This window comes from Thamnophis elegans, chromosome 13, assembly GCF_009769535.1.
Source record: "Thamnophis elegans isolate rThaEle1 chromosome 13, rThaEle1.pri, whole genome shotgun sequence".
NCBI lineage: Eukaryota > Metazoa > Chordata > Lepidosauria > Squamata > Colubridae > Thamnophis > Thamnophis elegans.
Window position 1 is genome coordinate 5,387,133 of NC_045553.1, and position 19,681 is coordinate 5,406,813.

Sequence of the window (19,681 nt, forward strand, 5' to 3'; positions counted from 1 at the left end):
GGAAAGGGAAGGAAGAGATAGATTTATGAATGAACTTCAGGCGTAACTGATAATGACATCTTGGCTGGCTGTTCCTGTTTGAAAACAGGAATTAACCAGGAAATAGACTGGTTGATTAAGCAGTTCCAGAAAGCCAAAGGAACATTCTCATTTTTTCTGATTCTGTTATTCAGAACGTGTCTATCTGGTTTAGCAAGTAGCTTGCAATAATTAAAGAAAAATTTATTGGGACCTTCCAAAGGAATCCCCTAAGGCAATTTTTTAAAAATTGTGTTGCATATTTTAACTACTTTATAAACAAAGTGTTGCCCTCATTCCCCACCCCCCGCTTTACATCTTCTATTTATGCATAGTACATTTTACATCGTATTTCCATTTAACATTTCAGTCATCTTATTTTCATTCCGTAGCTTAATTTCAATTTCTTCTTAATGTATTGACAATATCATGGTTTGCCTCTCCAAATTAATAAAATGTAACATATTATTTTTTCATCTATTATTCTGTTTTTACTGTTAATAACAGATATCCTCAAATTTAATTTTATATAGTAAACATTTCATCTCGTTAGTTATCCACAAGTAATAGTTTTAATCTATTTCCCACCCATTGCGTTAAATATATACCTTTGGCTATATTTACTAATTTACTATTATTTACTATTTTTATATCAGCAAAACAATGGCTGTGTTAAATAGTCACTGCAAGCTTGTTTTTTCTTACACCCATTCCAGTTTTGTGCAGTTTTCTAAAAACAGAAAGAAATCTGTAAATAGGCTCAAATTTTGCAGGATGTGGGGAAAGATTTGCAGGCTTCAATGAGAGACTCGTAATGTAGCAGATTAAAAAGGTAAATATTTCTCTGTCAGTCATGTGTGGTGTTTAGGGTGTGGTGTTCATCCAGGTTTTTTGCCTGAAGGAGTCTGTCAGACAACAGACATGTTGTCTGATGACACTTTCTGTGGTCATGTGACCAGTATGGCTATATGCCAAAAAGGCTCATGGAATGCTGTTACCTTCCCGCTGAAGTGGTACCTCTTTATCTACTCACAGTTGCATGCTTTCCGATAGAAATTTTTTTTTATTTTCAATTTTCATAGCATATAATCACATGTATACTATTACATAGTCAATATCATGTTGTATTATTAAGTAATTACATCAATTCATGCTTTCAAACTGCTAAGTGGGCAGGAGCTGGGGCAATCTGCTAAAGAGATACTTGTGGGCATGCATAGCTGAGGAATTCTGGGACTTGAAGTCCACAAGGCTTAAACGTGGCCAGATTTGGAGACCCTGGTCTTAAACAATGACCCAAGGGCTCCCGGCGTTGTATAGTCTCAATTATATCTACTGGGAAGGAAAAATGTAATCCTCACCACTCTGTGGTTCTATATTCTGTTTGATTCTCCCTTTTCCTCCCTACAGAGGGGATGTCCTCGTAACTTCTTCTCCAACTTTCTGCTGAGCTCACTTCTCCATTTCCATCAACGGCTGGACTTTGCGAAACTTCCTGGTGGTTGGAAGTCTTCCTAACGCCGCTTCTTTTGATCTTGCCGCTCCCAATGCCGTAGGCAGGAGTCTCTGGGATGACAAGGCGGTTTTTTTGGCTGGGCCTTATGCCAACTCTTTGGGTTCTCAGTGTCGCCTTCTTGCTGGTCCGGGAGCCGGAGGCGGTAGGAGCTTCTGATGGGCTATGGGACGCCAACTTCCCAGCATCCTTCTCAACCGATGGTCCTCATGGGCAACGTTCCGGAATCCAGAGCTCCAATGTGGACGTAAGTGGCCCCAAAGTTAGAAACATGCTTCTCTCTTTGATTCTGTTGGGGCTAAAAGTCAACCTTAGGAAATGTACGTAGTCCTCAACTTGCGACAGTTCTCTTAGTGGCTGTTGGAAGTCAGAGCACCACCAGAAAAAGGGACTTATGTTTTTTTATTATTTATTTATTTTCAAAACAAACATATATTGTAGAAAGTATATCAGCTGGTTACAAAAAGCTTTTGTGCATCTCTTCCACCGTCATCAAATATAATTCATATTAATTCAAATATCTTAACTTAAATATTTACTATATTAACATCATCATACCTCCACTTTTATTTAACTACAGTTATTTCATCCTTAAATATACCAAGATTCAATCCATAACCACATGCTGGCATTTCATTTACTTATTTATAAAATCCTCCATTAACATTAGATCCTCATATCCTGTTTCAGCTAAACATCCATAATATTTAATACCAAAATTTTCTAATCCTCCATGTATATAATTTATAATCATTATCCTTTCTTTCTTTAACTATATCCTATATCATAACATTTCCCCCCTATTAGTTAAAACTTAACTGTATATAGTTTTGTTTTTTTATTATAATTATTATTGTTATTAATAATCTTTATATATAGTCCAAAAATATTTCTAACCTTCCGTTCTCATATCCAATTTTTACTTATCATAACAGCTCAACATTGTATACATTACTATCATTATCAATTTTTATTTAACTATACCTATTACCAATAGATTTAACTAGGTTTAGCTAATTTTGAATTATACTCTTCCATCTATCAACCTGTATCTCTCCAATAACAGAACAATCTTATATCTACTGCCATTTGTGGATCCAATTCTCCAAACATCTTTTTGAACAAGTCCATATGAAGTGATCTTTGCACCTTCTTGTTTGTGGTATCTCTCATATAATGTCAGAAAAAGGGACTTATGTTGAGCACTTTTCACACTTAACAACCATTGAAGCATCCCTGTGGCCGCAGGCTGAAAATTCAGATGCTTGGCAACTGACTCATATTTATCATGGTTGCAATGTTTCCCCTTTTGTGACCTTCAGGCAAGCCAAATTCAATGTGGGGGGGAGGAGAAGCCAGATTCACTTAACGACCGTGTCACTAACTTAACAACTGCAGTGATTCACTGAACAACTGTGGCACCGTTCATCGTATGTTTTTAGCATTCAGTCCCCTAATCATCTTGGTTGCAGATTAACAGAGTTGGAAGGGATCCTGTAGGTCATCTAGTCCAACCCCCGCTCCAAAGCAGGAGACCCTACACCATCTCTGAAAAATGGCAGTCCAGTCCCTTCTTGAAAGCTTCCAGGGATGAAGCTCCCACAACCTCCAAAGGCAACTTCTGTTCCATGGGTTAGTTGTTCCCACCGTCAGGAAATTCCTCCTTATTTCCAGGTTGAATCTCTCCTTGGTCCGTTTCCATCCATTCCTTGCCTGGCCTTTAGGTGTTTTGAAATTATCACCTGGGTTTTCTTGTTGTGGGATAATCAGGAAGGGCTTTCCTTGTCCTACAACCTGAATAGAACTTAGAAGCTTCAGAAGGTGTAGAATCTAGCCACCCGCTTCATAATAGGTGACCTGACCTGGAAGAGATGCAGCTAGTGTCTCTCCTGAGTTCTTCTGGGAATTTCTGGGAATCATTGGTGAGGAAGGATCCACATGCAGGAGAAGCCAGACATGGGCTGGGTTTACCAGCTGACCATTATTGATGGTCCTCCTTGACCCTTCCTTTCCTCTTTTCATCAGAGGATTGGGAGATGATTGATGTGGTGACTCTCGCCTGACACTCAGGAGGCTGTGAGTTCAATCCTAGTTAGAGGCAGATATTTCTCTCTCTGAGCACAATGAGATTATTATATCTGCTGAATAAAACTCCGCATTGGCAACAGGGACAGCATCTGGCCAGTAAACACATGTCTCCATTCAGTTGACCAGACTCCACCCTGCAAGGGATTATGGGATCATTAAAAAGAGGATGATGAAGATGATTTGCGAACTTTCGAACTACTAGGTTGGCAGGATCTGGAGCAAGGATGGGAGCTCACCCCGTCATGTGGCACCAGGGTCCGGAACCTGAGCTGCCCCCTTTCCAGCTGACAAGATGAGCAGAGGATTGAGAGACTGGTTGGGCCTGAAAAAAAATGACAAGGACCAGCAGAAGATCAAATGCTTTTGACTCCTAACGTTGATTTTGTTTTGCCAAGAACAAAATACTATGTATCACGGCTGGCTAGATATTAATAAAGGAAGGAGGGGGTCTTTAAAAATGTAAACCATGGTGGCATCAGACCTGTCTCCCCTTAAAACTTTAAATAGAATAGAGCCAACAACCCTTGACTACATTTTGCTGAAAAGGGTATTCTTTTATTAGAAATTAAATGTGTTGCGGTATTGCAAAGCCGGAACTGAGAATTGCGCGCCCAAATCCCTAAGTTCTACTTTCCCCTCTTTTATTATAATTTTTTTAATATCATTTTTATTCAGCATTTTTTTTTAAACATTAAAATCACAATGACAGTTTTGCAGCTTTCCGTTCTCGGTATTCTTTTTTTTTCTAATTTCGGATTTTCCATTCTACAACCTATTGTTTTATACGTATACTATAAGATATGGAATAGGCGGTATCGTCGGCTTGAAAAGAGATGCAAAATCAATGCATAGTGAATACATAGAAAATACAACAATAGGAGATGGCATATCTGCAGAATGTAATAGAAATGTAAATACTGTATATATTGTAAAAATGAGTAATCACGAAACGAGGAGGTATATGTATACTTTCCCCTCCTTTAACTTTAAGAGCCGAGGTGGCGCAGTGGGTAGAGTGCAGTACTGCAGGCCACTTCAGCTGACTGCTATCTGCAGTTCGGCGGTTCAAATCTCACCGGCTCAAGGTTGACTCAGCCTTCCATCCTTCCGAGGTGGGTAAAATGAGGACCCAGATTGTTGGGGGCAATATGCTGACTCTGTAAACCGCTTAGAGAGGGCTGAAAGGCCTATGAAGCGGTATATAAGTCTAACTGCTATTGCTATATTGCTATTAACTGTGTCTCATTGCTCAGCCCTTTGTAACCAATTAGGTTTAGGCAAGATGTTTTCATAATGGTCAGCCCAAGAGTAGTTTGGTATGCATCTCCTTCCCGTGACCCGTCAAAACCGCGGTCCACTAAAGCGCGCCCGATCAAAGCGCGTACGTGACGTCATCAGCAGCGCGACAAATAAAATTAAAAATAAATTAAATTAAAATAAAAATAAAATTAAAGCAAGCTGATTCACGTACAGGTAAGGGTTAGGGTTAGGGTTAGGGTTAGGGTTAGGTTAAGGGTTAGGGTTACGTTTAGGGTTACGTTAAGTGTTAGGGTTAGGTTTAGGGTTAGGTTTAGGGTTAGGTTAAGGGTTAGCGTTAGGTTTAGCGTTAGGTTAAGGGTTAGGTTTAGGGTTAGGTTTAGGGTTAGGTTAAGGGTTAGGCTTAGGGTTAGGTTTAGGGTTAGGTTTGGGGGAGTTAGGTTTAGATTTATGCGTTAATTTTAAGTTTACCGATCACAGCGTGCTGTTTTCATTGCGCTGTGATGATGTCACGTACGCGCTTTCGTCGAGCGCGCTTTACCGCGGTTTTGTGGTGGAACCCTCCTACCTCCTCCCAGCTGGGGGACCTTGAGGCAGCTTCTCCAGAAAGTACAGTTTCTACTTTCTAGTTCCCAAGCATTCCCCCTTCATTCCTCCTCCCCACAGTTCACGACCGCCTGTCACCGCATAACAGCGAAGCACGCATAAAGAAGCAGCCGATCGGTTGTAACCAGGCTGTTCCCACCGAATCTCTTCTTTTAATCCTGCTTTCTTCCTTTCGGTCTCCACTCTAGTGCAGAGAAGTGGGAAAACAGAATCAGTCAGACCGTTGTTCCTTCATCCGGCAAAACCCAAACTGCAAGATGGACAATGGCTTCCTCAACTACCTCAACGGAGTTTTCTGCGTCTTCCCAGCGGCTCTGCAACCTTTGGTCATAACTCTCTATGTAAGAATCTCAGCGAGAAAGGAAGCTTCTCCTATTTTTCCCCTTGGATGGTTTCCCCCCAGTTCCTTCCTGGTTTTTAAAATGTTCTGTGCCCCAGTAAGTTTGGGTCATTGGGCATGGCAAACCCAATGGACTGTACCAGATAGATGGAAAGGAAATGAGAACTTTTATTTGCAAATAAAGTATTTGCGGGAGGCCTTCAAGAAATGGACATCCATTTTTCCGGGATGATATAAGATCTCCTTAACAGATTAACAGAGTTGGGAGTGCCTTATAGGTCATCTAGTCCAACTCCCCCACTCAAGCAGGAGACCCTACACCATTTCTGAAACATGGCAGTCCAATCTCTTCTTGAAAGCCTCCAGCGATGGAGCTCCCACAACTTCTGTTCCATGGGTTGATGGTTCTCACTGTCAGAAAATTCCTCCTTATTTCCAGGTTGAATCTCCTCTTGGTCAGTTTCCATCCATTATTCCTTGTCCTGCCTTCGGAGGCTTTGGAAAATAGCTTGACCCCCTCCTCTCTGTGGCAGCCCCTCAAATATTGGAAGATGCTATCATATCTCTCCGAAGTGGCGCAGTGGGTAGAGTGCAGTACTGCAGGCCACTTCAGCTGACTGTTATCTGCAGTTCAGCGGTTCAAATCTCACCAGCTCAGGGTTGACTCAGCCTTCCATCCTTCAGAGGTGGGTAAAATGAGGACCCAGATTGTGGGGGTGATATGCTGACTCTGTAAACCGCTTAGAGAGAGCTGAAAGCCCTATGAAGCGGTATATAAGTCTAACTGCTATTGCTATTGTCCTTCTCTTCACTAGACTAGCCATGCCCAGTTCCTGCAGCCGTTCGTCGTATGTTTTAGCCTCCAGCCCCCTAATCCTCCTGGTTGCTCTTCTCTAAACTTTTTCTCGAGTCTCAACATCTTTTTTATAGTGTGGTGACCAAAACTGGATGCAGTACTCTAGGTGTGGTCTTACTAGGGCTTTATAGAGTGATATTAGTACTTCATTTGATCTTGATTGTATCCCTCTGTTAATGCAACTTAGGATTGCATTGGCTTTGTTGACTGCCACTGCACACAGCTGGCTCATATTTAGCTGGTTGTCCACTAAGACTCCAAGATCCCTCTCAGAGTCACTGCTATTAAGCCTGGTCTCACCCAGTGTGCATGTGTCCTTTTGGTTTTCCTTGCCTAAGTGTAAGACTTCACTTTTCTCTACGTTGAATTTCATTTTGTTGGATAGGGCCCTGGGTTCGAGTCTGTCAAGATCCTTCTGGGTCTTGAGCCTATATCCTTACTTGGGGTGGGGTTGAATGAGAAGAGCTGCCAGGTTACTTCCAGCTATGGGATTCCGAGAGCCGAGGTGGCGCAGTGGTTAGGGTGCAGTACTGCAGGCCACTTCAGCTGACTGTGATCTGCAGTTCAACGGTTCTAATCTCACCGGCTCAAGGTTGACTCAGCCTTCCATCCTTCCGAGGTGGGTGAAATGAGGACCCAGACTGTGGGGGCGATATGCTGACTATGTAAACCGCTTAGAGAGGGCTGAAAGCCCTATGAAGCGGTATATAAGTCTAACTGCTATTGCTATTGCTATTCATATGGCTATGGTCGTGCTTAGAGGTGGGTTCCTACCAGTTCGCACCAGTTCGGTAGAAATGGTTCGTCAAATCTACCAAACTGGTTAGAAGAGGTTCCACCAGTGGACCCGGAAAGCAGGCCACACCTATAGAAGAGGTTCCAAAAATTTTTGAAACCCACCACTGACACACACACACACACACAGAGAGACTCTCACAGAGAGAGAAAGAGAAAGAGAAAGAAAGGAAGAAGGAAAGAAATAAAAAAAGAAAAAAGGAAAGAAAAAGTGAGAGAGAGATGAAAGAAAAAAAGGAAAAAGGGATAGAGAGACAAAAGAAAGAGAGAGAGAGAGAACACATGGCCGACAAGCCACTCCCACCAGGTCACATGGCTGGCAAGCCACACCCACAAAGGAGGCCACACCCACAGAGTAGGTTCAAAAAAAATTTGAAACCCACCACTGGTCGTGCTGGAATCTTGGGAGTTGTAGTCCCAACCCATCTGGGTGAAGACGTGACTGGTTGGGAAAGTCGGACGGTGTTTTTCCTCCTGTTTCACGGCAAACCGCATTTTCTTTGGTTTCTTGTAGGTCTTCTGGCTTCTCTACCTCTTCGTTATCCTTGGGGTCACGGCTGAGAAATTGTGAGTAGCAAACCCGGAATCCGAATCCCACTTTCAGAGCCAAAGGTCAAAAATGCACTTCCTTCAGATATTGTCTCAGAAGCGGGTTTTCGGCTCCAAAAGATGGGTTGGGGCCAGGGGTGGGTTTCAAAAATTGTTCGAACCTACTCTGTGGGTGTGGCCTCCTTTGTGGGAGTGGCTTGCCACCCATGTGACCGGATGGGAGTGGCTTGCCGCCCATGTGACCGGATATGAAGATGCCGACGACACTCGTCAGAACCACCTTAAATTACCTCCCACACAGCACTGGAATGCATAAGAATATGATGTAAACTTGTTTTTAAAAAGGCATCTTTGGTTTGCGTTAAAACAACTTCAACACGCGCAATGTTCTGATTGCACCACAAACGCAGTAGTCATCCTTACCTTTCACAGAGGCACTGAGTTTTATAAATATGAGCATGATAGTGTAGAATAATCATATCCAAGGACCAGTGGTGAGTTTCAAAAAAGTTTGGAAGCTCTTCTGTAGGTGTGGCCTGCTTTCCGGGTCCACTGGTGGAACCTCTTCTAACCGGTTCGGTAGATTTGACGAACCGGTTCTACCGAATAGGTGCGATTTGGTAGGAACCCACCTCTGATTGGGGCTGAAGAATAGACACGTGGCATGCTCTCCTAGGGGCCTTAACAAAACACCTGGGATCTGATAGCCCATGCATACACCAGCTGATGGTTTGGCTTTGTGGTGGCCTGTTGACGGCCAGCCCCTCCAGCACCCGAATCAGAGGAGGAGGAAGCCGTGTGGGTGTCAGGATAGGCATCAAGCAACCTGGGATCTCCGAGGGGGAAGAGGGAATGGAGCTGACAGAAAGAGGGAGAGGGAGAGGGAGAGGGAGAGAGGCAGAGCCTGGGCTGTCTATCAGTGCTCAGATGGAGAGTCAACAGCCCCCAGGTCTGGAGGTGGCTGATGAGGAAGAGGAGGAACAGCTGGGTCCAGTGCCTCATGCATGGATGCATAGCAAAGGAGAGGAGAGCAGTGGAAATCTATGGGCCGGTCCTTGGGCTGGAAAAGCCATTGCTGCTAGCGAAGCCCCATCGTAGCTCTGGGGATAAAGCAGGGGGCAGAGATGAATAGATGTGGCAGAGGAGAGGAGAGCAGTGGAAATCTATGGGCCGGTCCTTGGGATGGAAGAGCCACCGCTGCTAGCAAAGCCTCACCCTAGCTCTGGGGATAAAAGGCAGGGGGCGGAGATGAATAGAAGTGGCAGAGGAGAGGAGAGCAGTGGAAATCTATGGGCCGGTCCTTGGGACGGAAGAGCCACCGCTGCTAGGGAAGCCCCACTCTAGCTCTGGGGATAAAAGGCAGGGGGTAGAGATGAATAGATGTGGCAGAGGAGAGGAGAGCAGTGGAAATCTATGGGCTGGTCCTTGGGACGGAAGAGCTACTGCTGCTAGCTAAGGCCCACCCTAGCTCTGGGGATAAAAGGCAGGGGGTGGAGATGAATAGGTGTGGCAGACAACTATTCTTCTTCCGGATGGACGGACTTGTTAGCCTGCGGTGAGAGAGAAAGTTTTTGCTGGGGCTGCCGGTGCTCAGAATAAAGGAATCTTTGAGCTAACTTCAGAGAGTTTGCCGTGTTTGGGGAGCTGGGTCAGAACAGTGTTATTGTGGGAACCCAATCCTATTGCTGATTCTGGTAGTAACCTGATCAAGATGAGCCTTTAATCCACAGCCACCAAATTGGATGGGCCATCTGGGGTTGGGTCCATCAGTGGCTGGGCTCACACAACGTACCAAACCTTGATTGACCATTCTGAGATTCACAGACACATGCTGTGTTCAGATGATTGTAGGAGGAGTGGTAGAGTGTGAAAAACAACAATAACAGATTAACAGAGTTGGAAGGGACCTTGTAGGCCATCTACTCCAACCATCAATATGTCCAACATATTAGCAGCAGCAGCTTCTCCTCCTCCTCCTCCTCCTCCTCCTCCTCCTCCTCCTCCTCCTCCTCCTCCTCCTCCTCCTCCTCCTCCTCCTCCTCCTCCTTCTTCTTCCTCTTCCTCTTCCTCTTCCTCTTCCTCTTCTTCCTATTATTATTATATACTTTATTCATTAAACATGAAACTCAGCCAACTGAACATTCAAAAACACATTTTGGTGTATCTTATCAAATTCTTGGGCATGGTGTCAAGTGCCATTATTATTATTATACAATTGTATCACAGCGGCCAGTTGTTTCGCCGGATTTGGCATTGGTTACTAGTCGGGCCCCACCCAGGGGCCTAGGACGTCGTAACGTATTTTCGTAATATGTGTGGAGATCCAAGCAGTGCGGCTTTTTGCATTTGACTGATGGTGATTTTGTCAATTTTTAACTGTTTTAAATGTAATTCCAGTGCTTTTGGAATAGCACCCAGTGTGCCAATTACCACTGGAATTACCACTGCTGGTTTGTGCCATAGTCGTTGAATTTCGATTTTTAAGTCCTGGTATTTTGCGATTTTTTCATGTTCCTTCTCGGCGACCCTGCTATCACCTGGTATTGCGATGTCTATGATTGTGACCTTATTTTTCTCAACCAGTGTGATGTCTGGTGTATTATGCGCCAGTATTTTGTCTGTTTGTATGCGAAAATCCCACAAGATCTTGACCATCTGATTTTCGGTGACTTTTTCAGGCTGATGTTCCCACCAGTTTGTTGCTGTTTTAATATTATGATTTTTGCACAAATTCCAATGGATCATTTGTGCTACTGAATTGTGCCGCAATTTATAATCAGTCTGCGTGATTTTTTTTACAGCAGCTGAGTATGTGATCAACAGTTTCATCAGCTTCTTTGCAAAGTCTGCATTTGGCATCATCAGAGGATTTTTCGATTTTGGCCTTAATGGCATTTGTGCGGATAGCTTGTTCTTGCGCAGCCAGGATTAGTGACTCTGTTTCTTTCTTTAATGTACCTGTTGTTAACCATAACCAAGTTTGTTCACTGTCCACTTTATCTTTTATTTTTTCCAGAAATTGGCCATGCAGTGCTTTGTTCTGCCAACTCTCCATTCTTGATTTTATCACATGTTTTCTGTATTCTTGTTTCGTCTGTTGGACCTTCAGTAGATTTTTGTTCTTTACTTCGATTAATAGATGTTCTTGACTTTCTTTTAAATAATCAGCCAGTGCATGTTTTTCTTCTTCAACTGTTTGCTTCACTTGTAATAATCCTCTGCCACCTGATTTTCGGGGCAGATACAGTCTATCAGTATCACCACGTGGATGTAAACTGTAGTGCATTGTCATTAGTTTCCTGGTTTTTCGGTCCAAAAGGTCTTATTATTATTATTATTATTATTATTATTATTATTATTATTATCATCATCATCATCATCATCATCATCATCATCGTATTGTTATGCTGCCTATGTCCTCTACAAGGTGACTCAGGGTCACCACAATTCTAACTGCAGGACAAACAAAGAGAAGATTGAAAATTCTAAAGTCCTTGGGTTTCTGCTGAGCTTATCGTAAACAAACTTTCTTGTCTGTGGAGGGAAGCCACAGCCTAAAAACATATTGTCTAAATACATACGAAGAACAGGAACTGGGTATGTCTAGTTTAATGAAAAGAAGGAGTAGGGGTGACACGACAGCGGTGTTCTAATACATGAGGGGCTTCCCCAAAGAAGAGGGAGTCAAGCTATTCCCCAAAGCACCCGGAAGGCAGGACAGGAAGCAATGGGTGGAAACTAATCAAGGAGAGAAGCAATTTAGAACTGAGAAGAAATTTCCTGAGAGTTAGAACAATTTATCAGTGGAACAGAAGTTGCCTCCAGAAGTTGTGAATGCCCAACACTGGAACTTTTTAAGAAGATGTTGGATAGCCATTTGTCTGAAACGGTATAGGGTTTCCTGCCCAGGCAGGGGGTTGGACTAGAAGACCTCCAAGGTCCCTTCCAACTCTGTTATTCTGTTAGTCTTTAACTGCAGGAGAGGGGCAGCAGTGAGAAGGGAAGTAGCATTTCAGAAATGTTTAATCGTTCTCTTTCTTTCTCCTTCTAGCTTCTGTCCTAACTTATCGGCCATCTCCACCAAGTTGCGGCTGGCGCATAACGTGGCAGTATCCTTTCGTGGGACCCTCCCTCCTGTCCTTTGGGGAAGCGGAAAACAAAGCGGGTGTAGAAGAGAAGGTCCCAGAAGGACGTTAACCTATAAAATGGAGAAGGTGGAAAAGAGTCGGGGGGGGGGGATTTGGGTACAGTCAGAAGGGTGGATGAAAATGTTGAAGCCTTTCCGTTGACCATGTTGGAATAGCAATGAAAAAGAAACCACTTTGAATGAAGTGGTCGGTGATGATGAGAATGATGAGAATCATCATCATGAGATGTTTGAGAAGACCCCAAAGGACAAATATAGCATGAAAGAAGCTACCATATTTTTCGGAGTATAAGATGCATCTTTGCCCCCCATAAAAGAGCGTGGAAATTTTGGTGCATCTTATACACTGAATACAGCCATTTTTTGGCCTCCCAAAGCCCCGCCCCTCATCCCTTTATTGCGAAAAGCAGGGCGTTTTTTGCAAAAAATGGAGGTGTTTTTGTCTCCCCCCCCCCCCCAACAGCAGTCTGCAGGCTTCAGCAGGGCTGGGGGAAGGCAAAAACGCCTCCGTTTTTGCAAAAAACGGTCCGTTTTCCACCTGTTTTTTGCAAAAACGGGGGCATTTTTGCCTTGTTCCAGCCCTGCTAAAGCCTGCAGAATGTTCCTGGAGGTCGGGAAGGACAAAAAAGGTTTTTTTCTTACTTGCCTCTTCGAAATTTTGGTGCGTCTTATACACCGGTGCATCTTATAGTCTGAAAAATAGGGTAGTTTTTTTCCCCCCTCCAAAGAAAACCATATGTCAATTCTGATGGTGAAAACAATCAGTGGAACGGCTTGCCTTTGGAAATTGTGGGTGCTTCAACATGGGAGGCTTCCAAGAAGAGACTAGATAGCTATTTGTGTTTGTATTTGTATTTATTAATTTGTCAAACATGTACAAGTTAGCAGGTATAAATATAATAAACATGGACATGAATGAAAGAAATGAGTACAAATAAATGGGGACAGTAGGACAGGGACGGGAGGCAGGCTGGTGCGCTTATGCACGCCCCCTTTACGGACCTCTTAGCAATGGGGTGAGGTCCACGGTTGACAATTTAAGGTTGAAGTTGTGGGGGTTTGAGGATGCAACAACGGAGTTGGGTAGAGCAGTGGTTCCCAAACTTGGCAACTTTAAGACTTGTGGACTTCAACGCCACTCTGGTGCTGAAGTTGTGTTTTCTGAAGTTTGGAGTAGTTGCTCTTGAGTTTGTATCGATTGTTTGCCCGAGTGTTATTGAGGTTGAAGCTGAAGTCGTCGTTGACAGGTAGGACGTTGTAGCAGACAATTCTGTGTAGGTCAAACCTTAGTCAGCGTAGTTCTAGTTTGTCCAAGTCCAAAATTTCAAGCCTGGTGGCATCAGGGATTCTATTGTGAGCAGAGGAGTGGAGGACTCTTCTCGTGAAATACCTCTGGACCTGATCAATTGTATTAATGTCCAAATTACAATGTGGATATCAGGCAGACGAGCTGTATTCGAGAATTGGTCTGGCAAAGGTTTTGTATGCCCTAGTTAGCAATACAATGTTACCGGAGAAGAAGCTTTGCAAAATTAGGTTAATTTGCCCATAGGGTCTCCTGCTCTAGCAAAGGGTTGGGCTAGAAGACCTCCGAGGTCCCTTCCAACCTTATTATTCCATGTTCTAATCAGCTTTATGGCAGGAAAATCTCTCCCTGACTTAGCTGGCATTGGATATACAGTATACAGGCCAGCAGAATAATGGAATGAAGCCCACTCCTCAACAGATCATCCGTGGTGGTGGATCTTCTTTCCTTAGCCCTTCCTCCATGGTGTCACTTTTCTGGCTTTCGGAAATGGAGCACCTGATATCTTCAGCGCAGTGGTCGCGTTCTCTGATCCCCGGACGGCTGGACTAGCCATTGGAGCTCTCTTTGGTAAGAATGGCAAAGGGAATGGCTGGATTTGTGTCCTGTCTCAAGTCAAGGTGCGCTTGAACTCTCTGTCACACGCGAAGAATGGGGACCGGATCTTAAGTTGGAGTCAAGAAGATGCGTTGCTCAAGGCTGAACCCAAGAACCTAGTCCACTGACTTCAATGCTGAATTGGCGGGAGATACGAGTCAATGAAATTCAAGGTGGGGTTGGAGTTAGAGATTTTATGGGAATGTAATGATTCTAGGCCAATGACTCGCTTAATTCTGCCCCCCTGGCTCTGCTCCCTTTCTCCTACACGATGATTGATTAGATAAGCTACCGTTGATTTAGGTGCTCAGATTGGCAGGGTGCAAGGCTTGGGTTCAGTCCATTACGCTAAGTCAAGTAAGTAGCTTAATCCAATGCATGGCACAACATACCTTGCTGTATGCCCTTAGAGATAATATTTATTGTCTTTTTTTTTTTACTGTGAGCACTCTGGCCCACATTAAAAATGAAATTCTGTTGTGTGCTCTCAAAAGAAAGTATATATCTGCCTATATACATATATAATACACATATAAACGTTATATGCATCTATCTATCTATCTATCTATCTATCTATCTATCTATCTATCTATCTATCTATCTATCTATCTATCTATCTATCTACATATCTACATCCACATCCATCCGGCCACCCATCCACCACCCACCCACCCACCCATCCATCTATCAATGTATCTATCTGCCACTCTCCCAGTCTGCCTCCTGATTCTGTCTGTCTGTCTGTCTGTCTATATCTGCCTCTCTCCCCATCTGCCTCTTGATTCTTTCTATCTATCTATCTATCTATCTATCTATCTATCTATCTATCTATCTATCTATCTATCTCTATCAATCTATCTATCTGCCTCTCTCCCCGTCTGCCTCTTGATTCTATCTATCTATCTATCTATCTATCTATCTATCTATCTATCTATCTATCTATCTATCTATCTATTTCTATCTATCTATCTATCTATCTATTTCTATCTATCTATCTATCTATCTATGTATCTATTTCTATCTATCTATCTATTTCTATCTATCTATCTATTTCTATCTATCTATCTATCTATCTATCTATTTATCTATTTCTATATCTATCTATCTATCTATCTATCTATCTATTTCTATCTATCTATCTATCTATTTCTATCTATCTATATCTATCTATCTATCTATCTATCTATCTATCTATCTATCTCTATGTCTCTATCTTCCATCTATCTGCCTCTCTCCCCATCTGCCTCCAGATTCTCTCTCTCTCTCTCTCTCTCTCTCTCTCTCTCACACACACACACACACACACACCTGAGCTCGTTCTCCACTTCCTTATTTTATAAGGCACTTATCTCAGTGGAAGGTCTTCCTCCCCCATCTTCCCAGGCCATTCTCACCTCCCATCAGAGTACATATGGCTGAGTGAAAGAAAGAGGAAAGACCCTCCAGCTGCTTCCTCTTTTTATTTTTATTTTTAACTAGGTGCTGGCATCTTCGTCACCACGGTAGTCGCCGGTGGCATAGCCCTCGTGAGGCCTTTCACCGCCGCCTCTCGTCCCTTCCTGCGGGATGCCATCTTCTACATGATCGCAGTGTTCCTGACCTTTGTGGCTCTCTATTTTGAACAGGTCACCTTGGCAGAAGCTCTGAGTAGGTATTGGGAGGCAAAGGGTGGGGTGGGGGGGCTTAAAAAAATCCTTGTTGGGAGGTAAGACGATCCATCTTCAGGTTTTGTCTCCTGGGAACAGGGTCGTGCCACCTCTTCGTTCCAACAGATTTGTAGCCGATGCCTATTCGTGATTGGTTCAAGGGACCAGGGTTGGGTAGCTGAGCTGAGCTGCCGAATGAGTTTCTTATGAGGCCTCCAATATTTCTCTCCAGAGCAGTGTTCTCCAACCTTGGCAATTTAGAATAGAACAGAATAGAGCGGAGCAGAGCAGAATAGAACAAGAATAGAACAAAAATAAGAATAGAGCAGAGCAGAGCAGAACAAAAATTAGAATAGAATAGAGCAGTGCAGAGCAGAGCCTAATAGAACAAAACTATAACAAGAATAAGAATAAGAATAGAATAGAGCAGAGCAGAGCAGAACAAAAATATAACAAAAATGGAACAAGAATAAGAATAGAATAGAACAGAGCAGAACAAAAATAGAACAAGAGTAAGAATAAGAATAGAATAGAACAGAACAGAGCAGAATAGAACAAGAATAAGAACAGAATAGAGCAGAGCAGAATAGAACAAAAATGGAACAAGAATAAGAAAAAGAATAGAATAGAACAGAGCAGAGCAGAATAGAACAAGAATAGAACAAGAATAAGAACAGAATAGAGCAGAGCAGAAAAGAACAAAAATATAACAAGAATAAGAATAAGAATAGAATAGAGCAGAGCAGAGCAGAACAAAAATAGAACAAGAGTAAGAATAAGAATAGAATAGAACAGAGCAGAGCAGAATAGAACAAAAATAGAACAAGAATAAGAATAGAACAAAACAGCAGAGCAGAATAGATTAGAGCAGAATAGAACAAGAATAGAACAAGAATAGAACAAGAATAGAACAAGAATAAGAATAAGAATAGAATAGAAAGAGCAGTGCAGAGCAGAGCATAATAGAACAAAAAGATAAGAATAGAATAGAATAAAGCAGAGCAGAATAAAACAAAAATATAACAAGAATAAGAATAGAATAGAGCAGAGCAGAATAGAACAAAAATAGAACAAGTGTAAGAATAAGAATAGAATGAATAGAATAGAACAGATTTATTGATTCAAAATGAATTGTGGAAGCTACTGAGTAGATCCCCAACGGCTCAACCTCCTCTCATATCTGTTTCATTTCTTTATATTCCTATGTTGTTCCACTCCAAAAAGTGGCGTCCTGTTCATAAAAAAATAGAAATGACCCAACAGTATTCAAGAGTGTGTAGAGCAATGACTTTTGACCAACACGAGTAGGTAGAATACAACATCATGCAATGCTTTTACTAGAACCCGGTTTCTTTTCTTACTATGGAGACTCACTAGGCACGTTCTTTTTAATTTCTTTGAAGTTGATCGAATGTATGTGAAGTAAACGCATAACTTGTACATGAACTGTGGAAGGTCTGATGAGCAGAGAAGACAACGTCAACTACTCTCGTTCACAGGTTTCCTTGGACTTTACATCTTCTACGTCTTGACTGTAGTGGTCTCCACTTGGCTCCACAAGAGACAGCGCAGGGAGAGATTGGCCCCACCCAGCCATCCAGAACCAGGTGAGGGGCGGTTTACCTATAGGCCAGAGATGGAGTATGGGTGGACTCCACAGATATTCCATACTCCAGTTCCCATGAGCTCCAAATCAACATGGCCAAAGGGTCAGAGAAGATGTGAGTTGGCTTCAGCATTCGTATGAGGATCCTACAAGAAAGTTTTGTCTTTTGGATGGAGAAGGACCGGAATTTAGTTAGTGGCAACTACTGGTAGAAAGTGGACTGCTAGGAAATAACTAGAGGACACTCTTGCCTATCTGAGATGAGGGGTGTGGTGGCTTATAGGTGAAAGCTCTCGCCTCACAATCAGGATCGTAGATAGAGGTAGATATTTCTCTCTCTGGGCACATTGAGAATATCTCTGATGAATATAACTCCTCATTGGCAACAGGGAGTGCATCTGGCCAGTAAACACTCAGCTCCATTGCCCAGACTCCACCCCGCCAGGGATTATGGGGTCATTAAAAGAAGATGATGAATCTTGCCTATCGGACAGGCCAGAGCAAATTGTGCTAGACGAACTGAAGTTCAAGATTTGCAGTATACCACAAACGTGTTTCCTCTTTGTCTCTCTCTCTCTCCAGAGCTTTCAACGGATTCCGAAGAGGGTGACAGTGCGAATGTGAATGGGGGTAAGGCATTCTCCATTTTCTAAGCACACAGATGTCAGGGTTCCAAACAGCATCCAAAATTAAATCAGAGTCCAAGGCAAAGTATTGATCAACGTTCCAATTCATTAAGAGAGCCATGTTGGGATTAATAATAATAACAATAAAAAAAGAACAAAATTAGACACAGCTAAGTTTTAATTATTAGGGGGGAAAACGTTATGATATAGGATATAGTTAAATAAAGAAAGGATAATGATAATAAATTATATACATGTATGGGTATGATATAAGGGAATTGAATGTAAATGGTAAACGGGGATTTGGAAAGGAGGATTAGAAAATGTTGGTATTAAATAGTATGGATGTTTAGCTAGAATAGGATATGAGGATTTAATGTTAATGGAGGATCTTATAAATAAATAAATGAAATGCCAGTAGGTGGTTATGTATTAAATCTTGGTATATTTTATGATGAAGGACATTTAAATAATCATAGTCAAATAAAAATGGAGGTATGATGATGGTAATATAATAAATATCCAAGTTAAGATATTAGAGTTAATATGAACTATATTTGATGACGGTGGAAGAGATGCACTAAAGCCTTTTGTAACCAACTGATACGCTTTCTACAGTATGTAAAGAAGGAGGATTTGTATGTTTGTTTTGAAAATAAAAATATATATTAAAAAAAAGAGAGAGCCATGTTGGCACATGTGGGAAAACCCGAACCTGAAAGCTTCCCGGTTTTCCCCACCTAGTTGAAAGTTCAAGATCTTGCCCCCACACCCACAAGTCCATCCCATGGTCCAATCCCCCACTGCCATGCTGGCAGTTCCACCCAGTTCCAGTCAGGTGCAGAGGTGCAAAGACAAAGGATGACCTTGGCTTTCTAGAAGGAATGTTGTTATGGCTACATAGCATTTAACACCGTACAATCCCTGCTCCCATTTTCCCACCATAGAAAATGCATAGTAGAATAATAGACATCTTGATTTCTGACCGTCTTTTTAGCTTCTTGTTCCTTTTCCCTTGTGCAGAGGAAGAATATCAACCGTTGTTGCCCACGGAGGAGACCACATTTCAGATTCTGACTCAGTCCATCAACCCTCTGGATTATAGGAAGTGGAGGAGGAAACCCTGCTACTGGAAACTGCTCAAGGCATGCAAGGTGAGAGCTACATCTTTCTTATTAAAAAAAAAATAGCCGATAGCCATTGCCTGGGTGTTATTTACAGGGGGAAAATGTCCGGACCAAACGTAATTTATAATGTTGGATTTTCCCCCTTACCAGAGCCCCACTGTGGAGTACTGTGAAGCCGTTACCATGGCAACTCCACTGCGCTGCACAGTAGAAGCCATTTTACGGCAGTACAGTAGAAGCCATTTTAAGGCACAACAGGTTGTATCTTAACAGGACACACAGCCACGAGGAATGTTAGGGGTGTCCTACCCCCACAGTATTTGTCTCCAGAGAGTAAGTCATCTGTGTACCAAATTTGGTTGGAATTCCTCCAGGCGTTGGAACACACACATACACACACACATGTTGATAGATAGCGTGACCTGTCAAATGTGCGCCTGACAAAAGCGTGCCGACAAAACCACGGCGAGAAAAGAGCGAGGTCGAAATCGCGCCCACAGAAGTGCGCCGATAAATGCGCACCGACGAAAGCGCGATTAGGGTTAAGGTAAGGGTTAGGGTTAGGGTTAAGATTAGCGTTCTTACGTTGTTTTCGCGTTGTTTC

General features: G+C 42.7%; 1 protein-coding gene across 1 annotated transcript; it reads left to right on the forward strand.

Moving 5' to 3' along the window:
- Window positions 1–1,431: 1,431 nt before the first annotated feature.
- SLC8B1 (solute carrier family 8 member B1) lies at window positions 1,432–19,159 on the forward strand. Its single transcript, XM_032229705.1, has 9 exons — window positions 1,432–1,778; window positions 5,671–5,823; window positions 7,988–8,040; window positions 12,074–12,131; window positions 13,928–14,045; window positions 15,552–15,719; window positions 17,218–17,325; window positions 17,907–17,954; window positions 18,974–19,159. The coding sequence occupies exons 1-9, from the start codon at window positions 1,590–1,592 to the stop codon at window positions 19,138–19,140; spliced, it is 1,062 nt and encodes a 353-aa protein (XP_032085596.1). The 5' UTR covers window positions 1,432–1,589; the 3' UTR covers window positions 19,141–19,159.
- Window positions 19,160–19,681: the final 522 nt, after the last annotated feature.